Genomic DNA, 24,518 nt, shown 5'->3' on the forward strand with positions numbered 1-24,518 from the left:
TTGAATATTCCCATTGATCTTCACGACTGCAACTGATCAGTCTCTTATCAGCATATATGCATCCTGTGTGGATTGCTAGCCACCATCCACCTTTGTTATAATGCCTCTAACTTAAATCAATATCAAGGAAATCCACACTTGTTGCACATATGTTAATAAGAGACTGATCAATTGCAATCGTGAACCTCAACAGGAAGATTCAAGTAAACATTCCCAAGTGAAATCAAACTAATTAATGTTTAGTAATATTGTTATTATTATTTAAATAATTTTAATTAGTCATAAAGAAGATTCCAGTTGCATTAAATTATTAAGTGAATATGGTAACAGTTTTAGTTTGTTACAGAAATCAAATATCACTGAAAATCATATGATTAGTTAATAATAATACTTTTTAATTATTCATCACGGTTCATTGGTTGACTTTTATTAATATTATGAATATTACATGAATAGTACAGTTATTAATTCCTACTTTTCATGATGTATAGTGATAGTAGCCTGGGTAATGAAAACATCATTCTAACCTGGAGATTTCAACTATATTATATAGTATCAGATGGGTTTTGTAGATATTATAGTGATTTGAATGGTTTAGATCATGAGTCAGTTGAAGCCAGACCACCATGGAAAACCTAGAAGCGATGGAAGGCCATTTCATCCTAATGTGGGACTCCTCAGCAGCGCGCATCCACGACCTCGCTCCCTGCGAGATTCCAACCCAGGACCTACTGGTTTCGCGCGCGAGCACTTAATCACTAAACCACTGACCCGGTATCCAACGGTGATGATGTCTAACTTCAACTAATCCACAAAATTGAGCGACACATCCACCATTGTCTTCAGTGAGTTACTATCTCACAACAGTAGGTCCTGGGTTGGAATCTTGCAGGGGGAGAGGTCGTGGATGCACACTACCGAGGAGTTCCACAATGGGATGAAACGGCCGTTCAGTGCTTCCAGGTTTTCCATGGTGATCTAGTTTCAACTGACTCATGATCTTAACCATTAAAATTATATTGTATAGATTGTTACTAAGCCACATAATATATTTGTAATACCCCAATGAGTAGAAAAATTAAATTTTCTGACTTTTTGTAACTCAATGTAAGCCGCTTATTTGAAGAATAAGTTAATTAATTTAACTAACCCAAGTTTAAACAGTAGAAAGGAACAAAGCAAATATATTTAGTACGATCAGTCAAAAAACAGATCTGACCAACTTAATGTCATATCACCCCGGTCACAATAATTTATGTGTAACATGCTTGTGTATTTGTATGTGTTAATGAGTGAAAAATGTAACATTTTTAATATGAAAGGAGAGAGCAAACAACAGAAAAAAATAAGACTATTATAACCGAAGAGAATTAAAAAAAGAACGGTAGCATATAGTTAACATTTTACAACTTAATGATGTTTTGAATTTGTAAATACTGTAATAAGCCCTTGAGTTTCAGATTTGTTAGAAATGAATAATTATGATTGTTAGTTACATATGCTCATAGACCGTTATAAATTACTTACATAATAGTGATAAACTCAAACCGAAACAACATAGTGGTTAACATAATTTTTTTTCGTTTTCTATCTTTTTAAGAAGCGAGAGATGAATACATTGGAATCCATGTATCTAGTGTATGATGGATGAAAAATTTGTTACATCAGCTAACTGAGTATGGAAGCCAGATAGTGGCTATTAAAGACATTTATAAGATGTATTTACAGTTTTTATTCACGTTAAACAAAATTAAATGATATACATCAATCGTTTCCCAAATTTTAAATTGGAAACTATTACTTTATCAGCGCATTCTCTAAATTACTGCTTACATTTGATTTATTCAACACAGAAATTCAATATTACTGGAGTATTAAGACAAACGTAGTATCGTGTGACATTCAATTAAGACTAAATTTTCTAGCTATAATCCTTATGAAAAGTTTTACAAATCATATCTCAGTCAATTTCAAATGAACAAGTGAGAGTAATTAAAGAGGAAGAATGTATTTGTAAAATCTCAGCGAATGAATTTTGAAGAAAATCTAGCGCTTCCCCTGGCAATCTGGTCAAAGCTTTTTCAAGGAAATATAATCAAACATCAAAATTATCGAATATAAATAGGTACATGGTTTTCCGGTTCACTGTATACTGAATAGGTTATTCAATCAATGTTAACAATGTATAAAGTAGGTATTTACATTAGTGTGTAAGAGACGTGTGGTGTGAAAACGAAAGGTGTTAAGATAATAGATTGTGTGTATACGTAAGTGATAAGAAATTTTATTCACTATATAATGTCTTCGGTCGGTGAATATTAAGAAAACATATAATTTTTTATATATAATATGAATCGAAAATGTCACATGATGCATTAAATTGCCAGGTGAAACGTTGGATTTACTTCAAAATTCATTCGCTAAGATTTTACAAATACATTCTTCCTCTTTAATGTCTCACATTAACTCGGCGCCAAAATACTGTGAAACTATTCGATCAAATTTAGACAAAAGTTCTTAAGTGAGAATAATGTCTTACATTTTGTGCGTTTTTTTTAAGTTCAACTTATCAAGAAAGCAGTATAGTAAATTCACATCATTTTCAAATTCAGTGAACAATTAATCAACATCCTTTTTTACTTCGAATATAATTGTCTTCGGATAACTTTGAACATATTTACCTTAAATGAGTTACAAGAAACTTATGATAGATGTTCATAAGTAAATAGTTCCGAAAAGGTTTTGTAGCGAACAAGAACATGAGTGGAGACAATCGAATGCATTTGGCGCAAAATTACAGGACTTGTTAATAAAATCTAACAATCAAATAGTAAATGTTTAATTTGCGAAATGTCCATCAGTTGTCTCAAAATGACTCAGACTTCATTGATCTTGCGTTTTCATACAAATTGCATTCTGTTTCCATTCTTTACCGTTTGATCCTCTTGTTTCTCTGTTGCCAGACATTCTGTTCACGACTAACATCATATACTATTTATGTCGGCAAAAGTAGCACACACCAAGGTTTTACCTCATATTTACCTGTATAATATAATTGTTTTACTCGAAACAGTAATTTTTAGATGATAAAGGCAAAGAATGTATGTCATGTTCAAAATTAAATAAGCAATAATTATAAATAATGCTCAAATAAAACTTTTTATGAATCTAAGAAAGTAATTCGAAACTATAAAAGAATAAATCTTAAGATTTCTCAGATTGTCTATCTTTCCAAAGAGTTTTTTTAAACCATTCACGAGTAAATGAAATTGATGGTGCATTTGGCTCTTCAATTCTTGATAAATCATCCATAGAACTTTTCCAATTATTTTTTAAATATACACTATTATGTGTCGAAAGGTAATTCTTGTTTTCATTTTGCTTTGAAATAGTCGTATCAACTGGTGATAAAGGTGTTATATCATCTGGAAGTTTAACAGTTTTAAAATTTGAATTTGTAACAACAGGTCTTTTAAATTTGGCTTGTGCTAGTCGAACATAGTGTAAACGTTTGCCTGATAAATCTTGAATATCACTGAGTTCTGGTGGTATTTGATCTTGTTGCATATCGGATCGTTTCCCCAAAAGTCCAGACCATAAACCACAATAAGCACTAGCTAGACTTAACTGTTCAGAGTTCAATTTATTTTCTTCAGCTGAACACTCATTGAAGTTATTGTTATTTAACATCTCTTGGCTGATCATTCGGTTATCAAATTTAAGCGATTTTAAATCAGGTGACTTTGATCGAGTATAATCTTTTTCTATTGAATTAATCAGTAACAAGACCTGAAATGAAAGTGAAAATTAAGTATTAACTTCTGTTTTGTACACGTCTTTTAAGACATTTGCCATTATCTGTTCCCTATTAAACATCATTAGAATTATTTAAGTAGTATAATTAGACTTCAGATATTGTTATTTTATATATTTGAATACCTGTCTATTATTATGTGCTAGAATTTGCCTAAAACCACAGAATAACGGATTCTATCTCATAATGTGAAAACAGTTAATGTTGTAGAATAATGAGACTTTATCTCTTTTCATCTGCTTTGACTTTCAAATATACATTAGTTTTCTAAGTAAAATATTTCGTATTTTAAGTTCAACTGACATTTTCTTGATGATTAATTTACTGTTACTTCTACATTTCTTTTTTCAGTTTTTTTCCCAATTAATCTGTAAACTTCACAAATATTCCTCATTCTCTCTACCATTATTCACATAACTACAATAACACGTTCACAATTGATTGATCACTGGGTGGTGATCAATGTCATGCTTGTCTAGTCCTTATTAGTGCAGATCGAATGCTATCGATCATGTTGCAATGTGGCCACCAGTCTAGGTGACTCGACACTGCGGGCACTATGTATTGAGATTTAGATGGTGGTTGGAGGTAGTCAACAGGAAACCCTGGACCCGGGTTTCGTGCTACTTGGCACTCGTTAGCAGTGTCGAGTCACCTAGACTGGTGGCCACATTGCAACATGATCGATAGCATTCGATCTGCACTAATAAGGACTAGACAAGCATGACATTGATCACCACCCAGTGATCAATCAATTGTGATTACATCTCAGTCCTACAGGAGGTTAGTCAAGGCTCGGATAGCTCAGTGGTAACGTCTCTGACTGTGAAGCTGGGTGACACGAGATCGAATCCGCCAGGGAGCACCAGTTCCCTCAAGATTACAGGTACACCTTGCTGACGAGTGCCAAGTAGCACGAAACCCGGGTCTAGGGTTTCCTGTCGACTACCTCCAACCACCATCTAAATCACAATAACACGTTATCATACATTTTAGTGAGCATCTATATTTTAAAACTATTACTACAATATTCTTACAATTATTTGGATTATTATTGTCGTTTAACTCCTCCTCCCCCAAAAAAATCCATCGGTTCTTCCATTCTAATGATTATTCCTATTCTAAATTTTCAGAACATCTTGTTCTACAATAATTTGTTCACCATCACCATTATTATAATCAATTAACTATCGGGTTTTGTAATTACTACCAAGCTTATCATTTTGTCTACCCTATTAATATATATATTCCTACTGGCTTGACCTCATCATGATCTCACCCACACTGTTTCTGTATAAATTGAATATATTCACTTGTGGAAATTGATTTTAGCCATCTCCCATCAGTCAGTTAAATAACTTTACAACATTATATTTGTAAAATATTTAGTTGAAAATATTTTTCAGTATTTGAAAGAGTAAACTAAAAATAATTAGTCCACTTGATCACATAACATTATTTATTCTTGCTTCATAAAAGATTGTCAACGAAAAGGATATTGTTTATCTGGATGTGTCACTCAATTTCGTGGATTAGTTGAAGTTAGAAATGAACACAATTGGATGCCGGCCGGTTCAGTGGTCTATTGGTTAAGCGCTCGCGCACGAGGGACGAGATCGTGGATGTGCGTTACTGAGGAGTCCCATACTAGGACGAAGTGGCCATCCAAAGCTTCAAGGTTTTTCATGGTTATCTGGCTTCAATTGACTCATGATTTCAACTAGTGATAGTTAAAAATGGTTCATTATGTGAATGACTTAAGTTATCTTGATAAATCAATTGAAAATAGCAAATCACATTCACAACTTATAATGTTTCATCAGCTGACTTAGAATTATGTATACTCTACGGTATTGTATAATGATATTCCCATTCAGTTTAAGATTTCATACAATCAATGTCAAAATAGTATTTTATACCAGCTAACAGTGATATATATAAACAATAAAAGTAAACATTAGTAAAAAGTAACATGTTTTACTCTATTCGTGTTTGTGTATTTCAGTGAAGCTTGTCATCACAAATAGAGGAAAAACAAGTGTTCTGCCTTTTGAAATGTTAGATACCTAACCCTCTTATTATCAAGAATAATAACATCTATGTTTAATAGACGGAATTTAATTAGAACATATGTGAGTAGTGGGTTCCATCGCTAGTCAGTACTCAACAAACAAATACAAGCATTAATAAGACTTCTAATCAAGGAGACTATCTGTCAACAGTGACTGAATAATATACTTCAGAAATGTAAACAGTGTCAAGTTTTAAACCCTCACAAATGATAATATCTCATAGATAATTTTTTAACTAAAAGATTTCTAAGGCATCATTTTCCTATCAAATAAACTTGAACAGGATTAGTAACCCAAATTATATGTAAATGTGAACAAAACTGTTGAAATGGAAAATAAATAAATGGTTATATAACTACATACATTTGACCATATTTCATAAGTCGCTCTAGCTTTCAGAGACTTGACTCCTTCACAAGCTAAGTCTGAATGTTCGGTAAAAAGAACTGGATAGAGAGAAAACAGAATTTCTGTGACAAAATTCGAACTCAATCCTGTTACTCTACCAAATTTCACTTGTTTGTTTGTCTCCGATTTTGTATAAGAATTTTGCATTACTTTGGAGGTATGCTCTTCCGTTTTGCCAAGTGTTTTTGGTGAAGTCGGTTGTGATGTGGCTTCCTCGCGGACTGAATTATCTTGTTTTTCATTTTCCTTTATCTAATATAAGAATTGTCAAAAATTATAAAATAGTATTGATATCTATAGGTTGAGTGACTAAATGGTTAGTTTAAAATAAGTATTAAAAAAATAAGGAGACAGATTTCAGTCTTATACAGGCAAAAAGCTATGAAATAATCAGTTCATAATTTTGAAGCATTTAAAGTGATTGTATGCAAAACGTTAGAACCAAATTGTCAATTATGCAAGCTGGGATAGATCTCTGTATGAAGATGAGAAGTACTTTAGTTTAATCAACTTAGTTTACTGTTCACTTGCACCTGTTCGTTTATTACTGTATACTTTATGAAAAGGCTTATATATTCGTTCAGGAAATGAATTAGTCAAAAAGTTACATGTGATTATCACAATAAAGCAATGATTGTACATTATATGTAAAGATAAATAGTCAGTGACTGGATAATCTTCATTTGTTCTTGAAGCGTTTGGAAATTGAATCATAAAAGCAGATGCTTTTCTGAAATTCTGAAAGCTCAAAACATGTCTAATATGAACATAAGATTATGATAACTACTTTTCTTACTGTTTCATTTTGAAATTATTCACTGTTTAAAACTTGCGTGAATCATAATCAGTTCTCGTATCATAGAATTTAAGAAAATGAACTGATGTAACTGACTATTGATCTAATAAACATTGACCTACGATACACAATCTCTTGGCCAATAATTATATCTATATAAGTCAGACCAAGGAGAGAATTCGCTTTGCTCCAAGAAACAATTTACTTGTCAATCAATATTCAAAATTTTATTATATCAAGAAATGATCAAACGTAACGACATGTGAAAAACTGAGTTAACATTATTCATAAATTCAACTTTATTTATGAGTAAAACCTTTAAATGAATGAGTATTTTTTCGTGTGATAGTTAACAAACGTTCATCTTCATTTCAGATCACGTATTTTCCGGATTTGCTTACCACTTTTAGAAAATTAGAATCTGAAAGATTTGAGTAGCTGATATTTAGACCATATAATGTAAACGATATTATATAACTAGTATAATAACCATAAAAAACTTACTACTTCTAGTTTCATGGAATTCATATCACAAGTATGCCCATCGTCATCCACAGAATCAGATTCTTCAAATTGTAAGGGCATATCCTCTGAATATTGGTTATTGAAAGGATTAAATAAACAAGCCAATCTGCATAGTGATACTCTTGATTGTTTAGATACACATGATGGAGAGTATGCACTATATTGTTTCATCAGTGCAGTCAATATGTGCATACGATTGTGCGAATTAAATGTATACTCCTGGAAAAATAATATTAAAGAAAATGAATCAATCCAATGTACCTTTGTAATATCTTTACTGTGATTTGTGCACTTAGATAAAAGTGAAATGACTTCGCACATTTATTTTAATCATCTATAATAAGAACTAAAACTATGATACTATCATTCGTTAGATTTTAAAAATCGTTTTCACTCAGAATTTTCAATTATAAATTAATGTATTTAATCGTCATCTAAAAATTGGCAGATACTGACTTATCAAAAAATAAAGATTTCGGTATTCGAAAGATCCATAGATGTCAAGTTTCATATAGTGAAAGTCCTCGGAAATTTTCTATAATCCTGTAACATACGATAAAACAAGAACTTATTACCAAACTTATCGTTGTCATCTTATATTGGAATAATGTACTGTCATGACTGTGTCGTTTATTCTCATAACTGAAAGAACAAAGAAACCCTGTAGTTCCCACGATGTGAAGTAAGAATCATAAGATTAGTACAAATGAAGACTTATTAAACCCAAAACACGACGGCGACCCTATTCAGAAATACACATATTGATATATTAATTGTTCATCCATTTTGTCTACTAATTAAGAAAAAGTCACATACATGAAAAATACCTAGAATTATAATAAATCACATGCTGAGTGTCATACTAAGCATAGCTTAGTATCCTGTTATATCAGATACATTATTTACAATCAAAAGATTCATACACAAATTATGCTTGGAATTATCTAGATAATGATGTCAATTTATTCATTAATACATAAAGTTATATAAAAAGCTTTCCTAAAAATGGCTTTATGAACAGTTACTATTCTTATCACAATTTAGTATATTGTATCGCATGGTATCACTTCAGCAAACTCATCCTTTACAACTTATAGGATTTCGCTAGTAACCATTATGAAACGCTTAAACGAACTTTTATGAGTATAACTTGATAGTAAACTGATTTAATGGGCGATTTGTGAAGTGAATGAATATGATGGATCATGAATATAACTCGGACTGTATTTTTGCGGAAATATACTAACTTACTTACTTACACCTGCTAACCCTCATGTGCCGCTCATCAGCATTCTTCATACAAATCTATCATGGACAATCCTCTCCAGTTGTTTCCAGTTCTTGTTCATCCTTCTCATGTCTACTTTTAGTTATTGGTGCAATGTTATCTTCAGTCTTCCTCCTTTCCAGTTCCCTTCGAAATTACAAGTCACTGCTTGCTTCGTAATGCACTTTGATGATTTCCTCAATGTATATCCTATTCACTTCCAATATCATTTCTCGATTTCCTTTCCATCTGGAAACTCGTCTGTCCTCTATCATATTAGACGGTTGCTGATGATATCCAGTCAACAGACATTGAGTATCTCACGTAGACAACTGTTTAGAAATACTTGTACTATTCGGATGATGGTTGTAGTGGTTGTGCAAGTTTCATCTCTTTATAGTAGAACTGTGTTGACATTCGTATTGAAGATCGTGACCTTGATGTTGGCTGACAGTTGTTTTAAGTTTCACATGTTCTTCGCTTGTAGGAATGAGGACCTTGCTTTGCCAATCCTCATATTTACGTCTGCGCCAGATCCTCCTTGTTCATCGATGATGTTGGTGAGAAGCTACGTGAAACTTTCCACCTCTTCCATAGCTCCTCCATTAAGTGAGATTGGATTGGTTTTCTCCCTGTTGTATTTTATGATCCTGCTTTTTCACTTGTGTGTGCTGAGGCTGCTGTCACACCAAATGTTTTCATCTGCATTTGCTGATGCACATGGGATAGAAGAGCTAGGTCTTATTCGAAGTCCAAATCCTCTAATTGATTTCGAGCTGTCCATTGTATTCCGTGTTTCCATTCAGATTTAGAGGTCTTCATAATCTGGTCAACCACCAGATGAAAGAAAGAGAGTGAGATTAAGCATGTTTGTCCGACTTCGATCCTTACTCGGAATGTGTCTGTCAGCTGTCCTCCATTCACGAATTTACATTGTATTTCGTTGCATGAATTCCGGTTGATGCTGACGAGTTTCTCAGGTACTTTATAATGTCGAGGGAGCTTTCATAATGCTCTCCTATCCAGACTGTCAAACGCTTTTTCGTAGACAAAGAAGTTGTGTGACGAGTTCCATTTAACTGAATGTCCAACGATGATTCCTAGTGTCACGATTCGGTTTTTGCATAACCAATCCTTACGGAATCCAGTCTGTCAATCTCATAGTTGGGTGTTTATTGAATCTTCTTTTTGGTTCAGCAACACTGTTGAAAAACGTTTCTGGTACCGATGCCTATGTAATTCCCACGCTTGGCAGAGCTCTTTCCTTCAGTATCTTGATGAGGTGTCTTTCTTCCCAGTCTGTCAGCACTTGTTCCTCCTCTCATTTCTTCCCGAATAGAGTATGGAGCTTGTTTGTAGTTACTTTTATGTCTGAATTCAGTGCTTGAGCTGGTATATTGTCAGGTCCAGCTGCTTTTCTACACTTGGTTTGTCTGATAATCATGCTGATTTCTTCTATCATTGGTGACGTAACATATACGGTAAGGTCTATGTGTGCTGCTTCGGTGTGCGGTGGATTCAATGGAGCTGGCCTATTCAGAAGTCCCTCGAAGTGCTCTACCCACATATTCCTCTGTTCTTGAATCTCAATGATTGACTTGCATTGGTCGCTCTGGTTTATTATGTTTGCCTACCAGGTTCTTCGTTGTGTCATATAGTTGTCTCATACTGCTTTCGTTTGCAGCATTTTCCGCTGTCGTTGCCAGGTCTTGCATGTAATATATTGCAGAAATATACTTCGCACAAATCAATCTCAAATAATATCTATACATTAAAAATTGTAGTTCATCATCCAGCAGTTTCAGATAACGTACTTTAACATGTATCTGTCCACCATCCAAATTTTACAGGCGAGAAATCAGTCTGATCGTGTAACTGAACTTATCGGAGAAAGATTATTAGCGTCAGTTATCCGTTCAGGAAATTTGAAGTCAAATCAGGATTTTGTTATATTGTTATCGATTTATTATTATTAGTCAATACGATTAGACTTACTCCTGGATAACATCATATAAAAACGGAAGTGGTAATTTGAACTTAATTCTTTCAAATCAATAATTGATATCAATAAGTTAAAACATAAAAAGACGTTTTTCTAGTTATTTTCCTAAATACAATTCTTTGCGAGGTGATTCTCACAGAACGTATGCATCCTAAAATGTTGTTTATATTTTAAGTCTATCATTTTGATAATGTATGTTCAACAGATCAGCAGCATTTAATGTAACAAAGCCAGTATCTTAAATTATATGTGTCAACAAAATGAAATTTAAGTGAACGACTAAAGTCCAGAAAGTTTTCTACCGATATAGTAATACCCCTTATTACAGTCTGAAACCAATCTATAATTACAGAGTAAATGTCAGCAGTACCTATTGTGTTAAAAACGACGAAAGTTAGGAATTCGCAAGTTTGTTGTACGTTAAAAGTCGTTTACTCTTTAACTTTTCTTCTTGCTAATTCGTAATTTTATTTTATACGGCAAGAACAATATGTCCTCACAACATTATAATAATGCAATCATGACCAGTGTTTCTAACTTCTAATCCAAAACCTGAGTTGTCCAACAGTTTCTTAAATCATTCTTTCCAAAACCTCTCATCTCAAATTTATTGGCTGATTAAGAAAGTCGTTTCGATGAATATGTGAGAGTTTTTGTAGGTGAAAATAAAGTAGACAAAAGGATTTAATATCATGAAAATTGATACTGATCTGATTAGTAATGATGTAATTTTTTCAAATGATTGACTGTATCACATGTGATACATTAATGAAGTCAATTCACCAAACGTATATTTGAAACAGAATATACATTTCATAATTGTTTCACATCAAATCCACCAACTAATTTCAACTATATTCAGCATAGAAATATTTTTTAGTCAGTTGTACTTAGGAATATCCCAAGAAACAAACTCATACTTCCTGAGAAATAGCTTGACAAAATGTGAAGCATTAACTCTAACAGATTTGGAGAGGTATTTCGTCAGTATTTCGTGAGTCGAACATACTGTAACAAAAAACCAATTGTTGTAATCAGTAAACTATTTTTATTCTATGAACATAATTCATAATAAATAAATTAAATTTCCATATAAGCCATTTTCCTTTTCATATGTTACTGAACATTTCACATCATTCGCTAAGTCAGTTATAGACAATATACGTTATGATGAAAATATGTATGCATTTTAAGTTCATACTAGACTTCAATAGAGTGAGAGAAAATCAACAAGATGTCAGACAGGGTAAATATAATTTGCAATCTTTATTAGCGGGAAGGTAAATACAAGAAATATAATTGGAAATTAACTAACATAGTTGAAGAATAAAAAGCCTATTGACATTAATCTGTTGACTTAATAGAAAAGAAATAATATGGAATGTTCATACATCCACGCTGAATAACTTTCAATTATCATCTGATTTCTGTAAAGAAGGATTACACTTATAAGCAAAGATGGATAGTGGCTAACAGTGAAATACAAGATGCGTGTTTTGTCAGCTGGGTGTTCCTATATCTCAGAGTTGATGCTTACTCCGCGACTCGAACCCACTACCATTCTCTTCGAAAGCCATCGCGTTATTCACCTAGCTGCTGAGTCCTGATAGTCACTTGCTTGTGCAATGAGATGAAGTTCAAATTCACTTGGTATTGTTTACTTGAATATTCGCATTGATCTTCACGACTACAACTGATCAGTCTCTTATCAGTATATATGCATCCTGTGTGGATTGCTAGCCACCATCCACCTTTGTTATAATGCCTCTAACTTAAATCAATATCAAGGAAATCCACACTTGTTGCACATATGCCAATAAGAGACTGATCAATTGCAGTCGTAAAGATCAGTGGGAATATTCAAGTAAACAATACCAAGTGAATTTAAGGATTACAGTTGACTAACATTTTTTACCTAAGAAGTCCATATCTATAAGCATAATCCAGAGTGGTAGAAAAGAGCTTCGTAAACTAATGTGATATTTTCAATCGGCTTGTTTTATCTTTTTTCCAATTTAATCGTATTTCGATCAAGAATTCACATTAAAATATATTTTCACACTTAAAATTTAGTTTTAATCTAAAAATCTTGATTCACATTCAATAAAGATGAAGATCGTTACTATATCCCTTCAATTAATTACATTAGAATAAATATATTATTTGTTATATCCAAATGAGTGTAAAAATTTTATTTCCGACGTTTCGTGACTTGACATAGGCCACTTCTTAAGAGTAAATAGAAAACAGTAGTGCCTTGGTACCACTTAAAATTGTGTTAATTTAATTCGTTTATTTATCTACTATAAAGAAGTAGCTTACATTGAGTCACGAAACAATAGAAATTCAATTTTCCTACTTTTTGGGATATTAGAAAACATATATTTATGATTATTTCTCTACCTAATGCTTAATTTATTTGAAACTATCATGTCCAATCTTGGCAATGATACCCACTAGTTACACTATGCTTTGTTTCAAGATCATTATAATGTTAACTAGTAACATGGGTAACATTGATTTGATTTTATTCAAATAACGATAATAAACATTCTCCAATATTTGATTATATGTAGTAAAATTCCAGATCAAAGTATAAAGTATGTAATATTCTGAAAAAAAATGTGAATTACTTCAATAGTTTAAACAGTTTTAGTATTTTGTCGTATTATATTACATATAGTTGTATACATTTTTCTTATTATCTATCCAGCTTTAATATTTTCATGTATAATAAATCCCATCCAATGGTATGTTTTAAAGTATTCTACATACATATTCACATTATTACACACTATACTAGAATTTTACTTCTATTGTTTATATTTTAGACCGAAAGGATTAGGAAAGCATAAAAGTTGACTGGAAATATGATATATTTCTTTAAAAGTTTATTTAAAAGGGTTAAATGATCATGGTAGTAGATAAGCACCGCCATATCTACTGGTAAATCAACCATAAAATAAGTATTTCTTTATAAGACTACAAAAAAGATGATATAGCACTTGTATTACTATTGCCCTTAGGCAGTCATCCGTTTTACTCAATATTTTGTCAAAAAATCACTCTTCATCTCTACATGATAACCAGTTAAAAAATGTTGAGACACTTGTTATGATACAGTTAGTGAATATCAATTCAACTGCATACCCTTTTCCCATATTTAAGTGATTTAAATATCCCATGGGATACACAATAAACTATATGAGATTTGGTAATATTTTATTGTGAATTATTTTAAATTCTGATATAAAACAGAATGAATAAAAACATTAAGTATCAGTATTATAATCTTAATTTGTACAAATATGGATATGTACTAAAAATGAAATCCTGAAGAAATATCTAATTTTAGCGTTAGTCACTAGATGATTACAAACGTTTTACCATTATCCATCAATCTCTTTACTACTCACTATAAACATGATATCGATGGATAATTACTAGTCATTCGCAATTAACATTTGTTCATAATAATAATAATAACAAATACCTATTTATTTATCTATTTCCTGTGAATATTTTTTATCAGAAGAGGAAGACCAGTCAAATAGCAATGAAAATGAGGAGATACAACTTAGCAGTACTGGGAATCAGCGAAACCCACTGGACCCAAGCTGGACAGAAAAGGCTAGCTACGGGAGAGATGCTGCTATACTCCGGTCACGAAGAGGACAATGCTCCACACACTCAGGGAGTCGCTTTTATGCTGTCCAAAGTAGCACGAAATGCGCTTGTAGGATGGGAATCTCACGGATCCAGAATCATCAAAGCATCATTCAAAACAAAGAAGGAGGGGATCACAATGAATATTATCCAATGTTATGCACCCACCAATGATAGCAACGACGAAATTAAAGATCAATTCTACGACCGGCTGCAGTCAATAATTGAGAAATGCCCAAGAAAGGACCTAACTATTCTGATGGGAGATCTAAATGCCAAAGTCGGAATAGACAACACTGGATATGAAGATATTATGGGACGACATGGACTGGGTGAGAGAAACGAAAATGGGGAAAGATTTGCAAATCTATATGCGTTCAACAAATTGGTCATAGGAGGCACAATATTTCCACATAAGCGTATACACAAGGCTACATGGATCTCACCGGACCACACTACAGAGAACCAAATAGATCATATTTGCATCAACAAAAAGTTCCGAAGGACAATGGAAGATGTGAGAACCAGAAGAGGTGCTGACGTAGCTTCAGATCACCACCTAGTTGTGACCAATTTAAAACTGAAGCTAAAAAAGAACTGAACAAGTGGACAAACAGCACTACAAAGGTTCAATACAGCCTTCCTTCGAGATACTGACAAACTCAATGAATTCAAGATAGCTCTCAACAACAGATTCCAAGCCTTTCAAGATCTACTGAAGGAAGAAGAAACCACCATGGAGGACAACTGGAAAGGCATCAAAGAAACATTGACTTCAACGTGTCAAGAGGTTCTGGGTCTAAAGAAATACCATCATAAGGAATGGATCTCTACAGAAACACTGGACAAGATCAAAGAAAGGAAGAACAAGAAGACAGTAATTAACAACAGCCGAACACGAGCAGAGAAAGTCCAAGCACAAGCTGAATACATAGAAGCAAACAAGCAAGTGAAGAGGAGTATTAGAGCCGACAAGAAGAAATACGTTGAAGAACTAGCAACGACGGCAAAAAAGCTGCTAGAGAAGGAAATATGAAACAGCTTCACGATACAACGAAGAAACGAGCAGGGAATATATAGTAAACCAGAGAGGCCGGTCAAAGACAAAGAAGGCAAGCCAATCACCGAAATTCAACAACAGCGTAACAGATGGGTAGAATACTTCAAGGAACTCCTGAATAGGCCGGCTCCAATGAATCCACCGAACATCGAAGCAACACACACAGATCTTCCTATAGATGTCAATCCACCAACGACGGAAGAAATCAGAATAGCCATCAGACAAATCAAGAAAGGGAAAGCAGCAGGACCCGACAACATACCAGCTGAGGCACTGAAGTCAGACATCGAAGTACCTACAAACATGCTTCACCTTCTATTCAAAAAGATGTTGGAGGAGGAACAAGTGCCGATGGACTGGAAAGAAGGACACCTCATCAAGATTCCAAAGAAAGGAGATCTGAGCAAATGTGAAAACTACAGAGGCATTACACTACTGTCAATACCAGGGAAAGTCTTCAACAGAGTTTTGCTGAACCGGATGAAGGATGCAGTAGACGCCCAACTTCGAGATCAACAAGCTGGATTCCGTAAGGATCGGTCGTGCACAGACCAAATTGCGACACTACGGATCATCGTCGAACAATCAGTTGAGTGGGACTCGTCACTATACATCAACTTCATTGATTATGAAAAGGCATTCGACAGTGTAGATAGGAGGACATTGTGGAAACTTCTTCGACACTATGGAGTTCCTGAGAAGATTGTCAATATTATCCGGAACTCATACGACGGACTACAGTGCAAAGTAGTGCATGGAGGACAACTGACAGACGCATTCCAAGTATGGACCGGAGTCAGACAAGGCTGTCTACTCTCTCCCTTCCTCTTTATTCTGGTGGTCGACTGGATTATGAAGACCTCGACATCTGAAGGAAAACACGGAATACAATGGACAGCTCAGAACCAATTAGACGATTTGGACTTCGCAGATGACCTAGCCCTCCTATCGCATACACATGAACAAATGCAGATAAAGACAGCCAGTGTAGCAGCAGTCTCTGCATCAGTAGGCCTCAGCATACACAAGGGCAAATCCAAGGTCCGCAAATTCAAAGCGGAGAACAGCAATCCAATCACTCTTGATGGCGAAACTCTGGGAGATGTAGAATCCTTCACATACCTGTGAAGCATCATCGATAAACAAGGAGGCTCAGATGCAGACGTAAAGGCAAGGATTGGCAAAGCAAGGGTCGCATTCCTACAATTTAAAAACATATGGAACTCAAAACAACTTTCAACCAATATCAAAGTGAAAATCTTCAATACGAACGTCAAGGCAGTTCTACTGTATGGAGCTGAAACTTGGAGAACTACAACATCCACCATCAAGAAGGTACAAGTATTTATAAATAGCTGTCTACGCAAGATACTCAACATCCATTGGCCGGATACCATCAGCAATAGCCTTGTGTGGGAGAGAACAAACCAGCTTCCAGCTGAAGAGGAAATTCGGAAAAGATGATGGAAATGGATAGGACATACATTACGCAAATCGTCAAACTGCATCACGAGGCAAGCCCTAACTTGGAATCCTGAAGGGAAGTGGAAAAGAGGAAGGCCAAAGAACACATTGCGTCGGATAATAGAAGCAGATATGGAAAGGATGAATAACAACTGGAAGGAGGTGGAAAGGATTGCCCAGGACAGGGTTGGATGGAGAATGCTGGTAAGCGGCCCATGCTCCTTCACGAGGAGTAACAGGCGTAAATAAGTAAGTAAGTTTTGCGTAGATTTTTAGAAATTTCAGTAGTTGAAATCATGAGTTAATTGAAGCTAGGGCACCATGGAAAACCTGGAAGCACTAAACGGTCGTGTCGTCCTAGTTTGGGACCAGGTCTGTTGTGAGATATCAATTCACTGAAGACAATGGTGTACGGTGGTACAATTTTGTGGATTGGTTGAAGTTAGTCATTAACACCGTTAGACGCTGACTCAGTGGTCTAATTGGTTAAGCGCCTGGCGTGAGACCGATAGGTCCCGGGTTCGAATCTCGCGGGAGACAGGATCGTGGATGTGTACTGCTGAGGAGTCCCATACTAGGACGAAATGGCTGTTCAGTGCTTCCAGATTTAAGATAGTGGTCTAGCTTCAATTGACTCATGATTTCAACTATTGAAATATTTTTTCTCTCAGATTACCCAAATGATTTTAAGTTTATCAGACTCAGTAATTGATTTGTTTGTTTATTTTTGTTTTGCAAACACTGTTGAAATCTTACCTCAGAATGGAATCTAACGATCTACTCAAAATCTTTCCAATACTATTATAATAATTATTATTTTCTTCTTCTATAAAATACAACTTAGAAAATTACAATATTAAAATGTTTATTAATATAACTTACAGGAAATTTTTTATTGAAATATAATTCATTTATAAATTGATTTGATTGTTTTTTTGTAATTGTATATTGATTACATAATTTAATATGATTTAAATAATCAATTTTATTGATTTCATTAGAATTTAATAATTCATTACAATATATCGTTGAATTATATAATATCACTGGATTAAAATTTTCTTCATTTATTATATTTAATACATTTTTTTGATAAATTTGATAAATAGTCAATAAAAAAATTTCAAAAATACTAATTAAATTCATTGATTCATTGAAATAATTCATTGATAATTGTTTTTTTGTATTTTGTTTTATTAATTTATTATTACTATTATTAGTTAATTTTATATTATTTTCTGATTTCATTAATAATTCATTAGATGATTGAATTATCATTTGTGATTTTGTTTTAATTGTATGTTTATTTACATTAATTAATTTATTTGATTGATTATTCATTAATTGTGAATAATCTTCATTTTGTTTTAATAATAATAATGAAGGAGGAATTTTACCAACATTTTTGAATTTCATAAATTTTATATCCAGTTTATTAGTTGTTATTGGTTTGTTTTGATGAGATTTTTTTGATCCAAAAAAAACTATAAAGGAAAATGAGGAAATTTTTAAGAAGAAATTTAATTATAAAGAATAATTAATTAAAGACTAATAGTTTATTTGTTTGTTTTACTAAATAAAAATAGTTTATTTGAATAAATAAACAAAGTTTATCAGTAGTTTAGATCATGAGCCAGTTGAAGCTACATCACCATGGAAAACCTAGAACCGGCCATTTTGTTCTACTGTGGGACTCCTTGGCAGTGCGCATCCACAACTCCGCCTCACGGGATTCAAACTCAGGACCTATCGTTCTCGCGCACGAGCGCTTAACCATTAGACCACTGAACTGGCTAGCATCCAACGGTGTTAATGTCTATCTTCAACCAATTCACGAAACTGAGAGACACATCCACCATTGTCGTCGACAACTTACTATCTCACAACTAATCCGATTGAACTTTACAAAATTTAAAAAAGAACCAATAAGATATATGAAAATATGTATGATTTTTATGAATATTCGTCAAGATTAGAACAAATAGTTTGACAAAATTTAGGCGTGCAGTGTAGAAAATTCGCTTTATGTGAAACTTATATTTGAGATAATCTCAGCGATTGAAATTCAATATAATTCTAACGTTTCGTCTAGCAAACTTGTCTGGACTTCTTCAAGGTAATTGTCGAAATCATCAAAGAAATACTTAGCGTCTTAACAATCAAATCAGATCAAATCTATACTGTGTTAATCCAATCATGTTTGGATGTTTATTTTTAGTAAATAGAATAATATGGGTCAGTTAAATGTGAATCATTTGAAAAGTTCATGAAGTAAAGATAAATGATTGAGCGAATTGTCTGTGCGTATATGTGTATGTGAAAGATTGAGTCAATTAATAGTTGATATTAGGTGTTAATATGTTTTTATTTGAAGAAAAATAAAAATATCATTCATTAATAACTAAATGAATTTGTGAACAGTGATCGGCTGAAGAACACTATTTGCAAAGCTGCTGCGAAGAACGGTTTATTTAGAGTCGAAAACTTTTTTAAGGATATCTGTAAAATAAATAACCAAATCAAAAACTTGGATGAACTCTAATTTAGTTATTTATTCTCTGGAGAAGAGGCTTACATTAAGTCACAAAACGTTAGAAAATCTAATTTTTCTACTCATCGGGATATTACAATTATATTATTTATTTAAAAGAAAACCTTTGATTCATCTTTCCACATTTAGTGTATTTGTATAATATCTAAAAAAATACTTTGAAAGTTATTTGACTTCTACTTTAGTTATACATATTTAAATGAGAAATACTTAATTATAATACTTGTTTATTGAAAGAAATTAGCTTTATTTAATAAACTGTATTCTAAACATATTTTTTTCAGAGAGGGGTTTTGTGAATATTATAGTAATTTCAATAGTTGAGACCATGAGACAATTAAACCTAGACCACCATGGAAAACCTGGAAACACTGGACGGTTATTTCGCTCTATTGTGGGACTCCTCACTAGTGCTCATCCACGACAAAAATGTAAAATACTGATCCTAGGAAATAATTTTTTATAGTAAACAACTAAAAAACAATATTAAAATAGGAACTATTTTTATTATATAATAAATTAATAGTTCAACTAGGTTTATGAAGAATTAATTGTTTTACACTAACAAAAAAAATTCAATTTAATTACAAATCACATTTGTTTCCCTTTAAAACAAAATTGTTTCAGATTGATTTTTGATTAAACAATAAAATCATTTCCTTTTTCAGTATGATAGTTATTTCTTTTTTTTTTTTAAAAAATAACTAAAAAGCGATCAATTAATTAAGGACAACTTGTATGTTACTAAGCTTTTCTCAAATGTAATAAAATAAGTTTGTCCAAATTTTGGTCCATTTATTAAATAAAAGAAAGAAAAGAAAAAATTGATTAAGATTTTAGGATTAAAATGAGTTTAGAAAAGTAATTTCTTCTCTTTCATATAACTAGGAAAATTCTGTTAAAGAAAGTATCATGATAAAATAAACGGTATGGTTCACCTAATTGATTTATTTTATGATAAAGCGAACAAATAAAGAAGAATTAAGTCAGTTATTGCAAATAGTATTTCAATGTGATTATAATAGTATTAGTAAAAATAACATTTGTTACCTCTTAGTGACTAATCAATATATGTGTTTGATCCTTTAAAGTTCTATCTCATTTAATAACTCATTCAATATCAATGTCATTGAGACGACGTATTTGACGTGAGTCCCAAACAATACCTTTAAGATTTTATGTACTTGCTGTTGATAGATTTGAAATTATAAACAAACTGTATTTTACTAATTGCCTTCATTACCTTACGCTGGAAACATTACCTCTATAATTTTAGCTATGGCATTTGTAGAATTTCTACCAAAAAACTACACTTCATTTTGCAACTTAAATCAATGATTTTCAAGTTATCAGATGATATTTAATGCAGAATTAAAACTAGAAGAATCTTACTTACTTACTTATGCTTGTTACCTCTCATGGAGGAGCATAGGCCACCAACCAACATTCTACATAAAACTCTGTCTTGGACAATCCTTCCCAGCTGTTTCCAGCTCCTGTTCATCCTTTTCATATTTGCTCCCAATTCTCAGAGCAGAGTGAACTTTGGCCCTCCTCCTTTTCAGTTCCCTCAGAAATTACAAGTCAGTGCTTGCTTCGTGATTCCGTTTGATGATTTCCTCAATGTATGTCCTATTCACTTTCAATATCATTTCCCGATTCCCCTTCCATCTGGAAACTCGTCTATTCTCTTTCACAGTAGACGGTTGCTGATGATATCCAGTCAACAGACATTGAGTATCTCACGTAGACAATTGTTTAGAAATACTTGTACTATTCGGATGATGGTTGTAGTGGTTGTGCAAGTTTCATCTCCCTATAGTATTGAAGATTCTGACTTTGATGTTGGTTAACAGTTGTCGTGAGTTTCATATGTTCTTCAAGTGTAGAAATGCTATCCTTGCTTTACCAATCCTCGCCTTTACATCTGCATCGGATCATCCTTGGTCATCGAAGCTTCTTCTCAGGTAAGTGTCTTTTTACACCTCTTCCAGAGTTTCTCCATCAAGTGACATTGGTTTGGTGCTCACTGAATTGTATTCGAACCTTGCTTTTTCCCTTGTGTATATTGAGGCCCACTGATGCAGACGTTTCTGCGACACTGGTTGTCTTGACTTGCATTTGTTCGTGTGTAAAGGATAGAAAAGCTAGGTTATCTGTGAAGTCCAAATCATCTAGTTGCATACAACCTGTCCATTGTATTCCTTACTTCATAAAAATCTTAAAATGTTATCACATAGTGTTTATCAGTCATTTTCATTCTTATGACACACAAATCTCCATTTTCAATATTATTCCGTTTATCTTGTTATTTACTGAAACTGTATGGTGAAATTCTAAAAATCTTTTGTCTTTAGTTCTTTTTTAAATTGCTTAATATTGAACCTGTTCAGCAGATAAATGAATTACCAAAAAACTCAATTATTATCCAACTTTATATTCTGTTAAAGTTTTATATTTATTATAATAATTATGTATTTGATGACAACAATTCATTATCAGCACAGAATATGCGATATTGGAACGAATTCCAGTTTAATGTTCATGTAATTTGCGATTACACAAATTATATGCATTAAAAAAATTATATCTAAAAACGATTAGGCGCCTCAAACTTCTTTTTCACCAATTTTGATTTTAATAACACTTTTAGTCACACCATAATATCGTCTGCACATGAATTTCAATTTCGTTTCTTTAAATGCAAAACAAATAGGAAAACAGCACAAGAACAGTGGTGGTTGCACTCGGATTTTACAATAATTTGCTTCTCAGTTGTTCAACTAACATAATTAATTTATTAAAACAAATCTAATATATGAAACTTTATGACAAAATTTATAAAGTTGAAAAGTAGATTCTGTTAATGTTTTAAACACAACTGTTTTATTTAAGAAATAACCTCATTGATGTCTACCTAAACCTTAGATAAAAACGTTTTTTGACAAATATCAATATAATTATCACCGATAGGAATATATTTTTGGCGAGACCCATAATTTATGTACGAACCAATCAGATATAAGGTTTCAGATCTCGGATTTTGGCATGAAATTCACTCATCCATTTGGCTGAATAGAATCTTAACATTATAGCTGATGTTAGTTCGTGATGAAAACTCTAAATCTAATTCCTAACTTTAACCATTAACTGTAAATTATAATTTGAATACCTCACACTAATTTATAACCTTCATTTGGTCCTAGTTATTAGATGGACATTCTCAAGATCAGTCTAGCGTTGCTCAAAGGTCGTCCATAAATTATAGTCTCACCATATTTTTTTAAGTGCTCGCGCGCGAAGCCAGTAGGTCCTAGGTTCGAATCCCGCAGGGGGCGGGTTCGCGGATGCGCACTGCTGAGGAGTCCCATACTAGGACGAAACGGCCATCCAGTGCTTCCAGGTTTTCAATGGTGGTCTAGCTTCAACTGGCTCATGATTTCAACCTGTGAAACTATAAGTAAATATGAGTAAAATAATCAAACCATGGTGGTCTAGTTTCAAATGACTCATGATTTCAACCATTGAAATTACTATAATATTCACACACAAAAAATACCCTACTGACATTCACAATAGTCTAAGATTTTGAAACTTACTAAATAAACAAAAGTATACATAAATAATTGTTGGTAATAATTCAATTGTAATGAATTGTAAATCATTAAGTAGATTTTTTCTATGTATATTTGATTGATTGATTGTATCTGGCTTATTAGAACAATCATCTTCATTAACATCATATAACATGATTAAATTTTCACAAATCCATTGAGCAACTTCATTGGCACCATTTTTAATTATTTGTTTAGAATTTTTTGGTATCATTTCAAGTAATAAATTTTCAATACCACCAATTAATAATGGATTATAATCAATGAATTTTTCATCAGTATTATCTGTTAATAATATTGAATCATTTTGAGATTGAATCTTTTTACGATAATGATGCAATGAATTGAACCAAATCTGTATTGGTTGCGGTATACGCATAGGCATTGTCTTCAGTTGATATTAGTTGTTTTCTTTTAAATTTGTATTCACTTTATTACAGGAGTAATACTAATAATAATATTTACAAAAATCTATATGAGAATAAATTTTTCCATTACCAAAACTTAGCATTAAACTTTATGTATCGTTCTTCAATATATATATATGTTGAGCAACAGTGTAATGTTGTTTATACTTAAAGCAGTCATGCCAGCCAGTTAGAGTATGGGATAACTTTGACAGTTTACATTAGATTTCTCTAGAATCATGATAATCCAAAAGTCAACATATACACACATTTGAAGGTATATGAGTACTATCAGCTTGCTCTCTATATGTCTACACTGTTTTATATTGTATAATGATGAATACACATACATATTCCTGATATGTGTGTGTGTGTGAGTTTGTATTTGTGTTTGTCATACGATCATTTTGTTCAATCTTTTTTTTTTCTTATTCACATACTGTGTCCCATTCCTTACTTCTTAGTAGTAGTATTAATATTTTGGAAGAGAATAGGAATATTAAATTTACCAATGCCTAACTTTCAATTCATGAAAATTATTTTAATGTTAACACACTTATTAGAAATTATCTTCTGTATAAATATTTATAAATTAATATTACTTACCAACTTTATAATAAATAATAAATTAAAATCAGACAGGGGTTTTGTGGAGATTGTAGCAATTTCAATAGTTCAGATCATGAGTCAATTGAAGCTAGATCACCATGGAAAACCTGGAAGCATTTTATCCTATTGTGGGACTCCTCAGCAGTGCACATCCACAACCCCACCTCACGGAATTCGGACCATGAACCTATCAGTCTCGCACACGAGCGCTTAACCAGCATCCAACGGTGTGAATGTCTAACTTCAACTAACACATCCATCAT

General features: G+C 32.8%; 1 protein-coding gene across 1 annotated transcript; it reads right to left on the reverse strand.

Annotated features, from left to right (window-relative positions):
* Window positions 1-663: 663 nt before the first annotated feature.
* MS3_00005413 (uncharacterized protein) lies at window positions 664-24,197 on the reverse strand. The gene is made up of 5 exons (XM_051213486.1): window positions 23,225-24,197; window positions 17,957-18,558; window positions 7,595-7,834; window positions 6,250-6,546; window positions 664-3,789 (listed from the first exon to the last, which is right to left on the reverse strand). Exons 1-5 carry the CDS (start codon window positions 23,622-23,624, stop codon window positions 3,205-3,207), a joined length of 2,124 nt encoding a protein of 707 aa, XP_051069467.1. The 5' UTR covers window positions 23,625-24,197; the 3' UTR covers window positions 664-3,204.
* Between the last annotated feature and the right edge of the window lie 321 nt (window positions 24,198-24,518).

The sequence above is a fragment of the Schistosoma haematobium genome, chromosome 3 (assembly GCF_000699445.3).
Source record: "Schistosoma haematobium chromosome 3, whole genome shotgun sequence".
Taxonomy (NCBI): domain Eukaryota; kingdom Metazoa; phylum Platyhelminthes; class Trematoda; order Strigeidida; family Schistosomatidae; genus Schistosoma; species Schistosoma haematobium.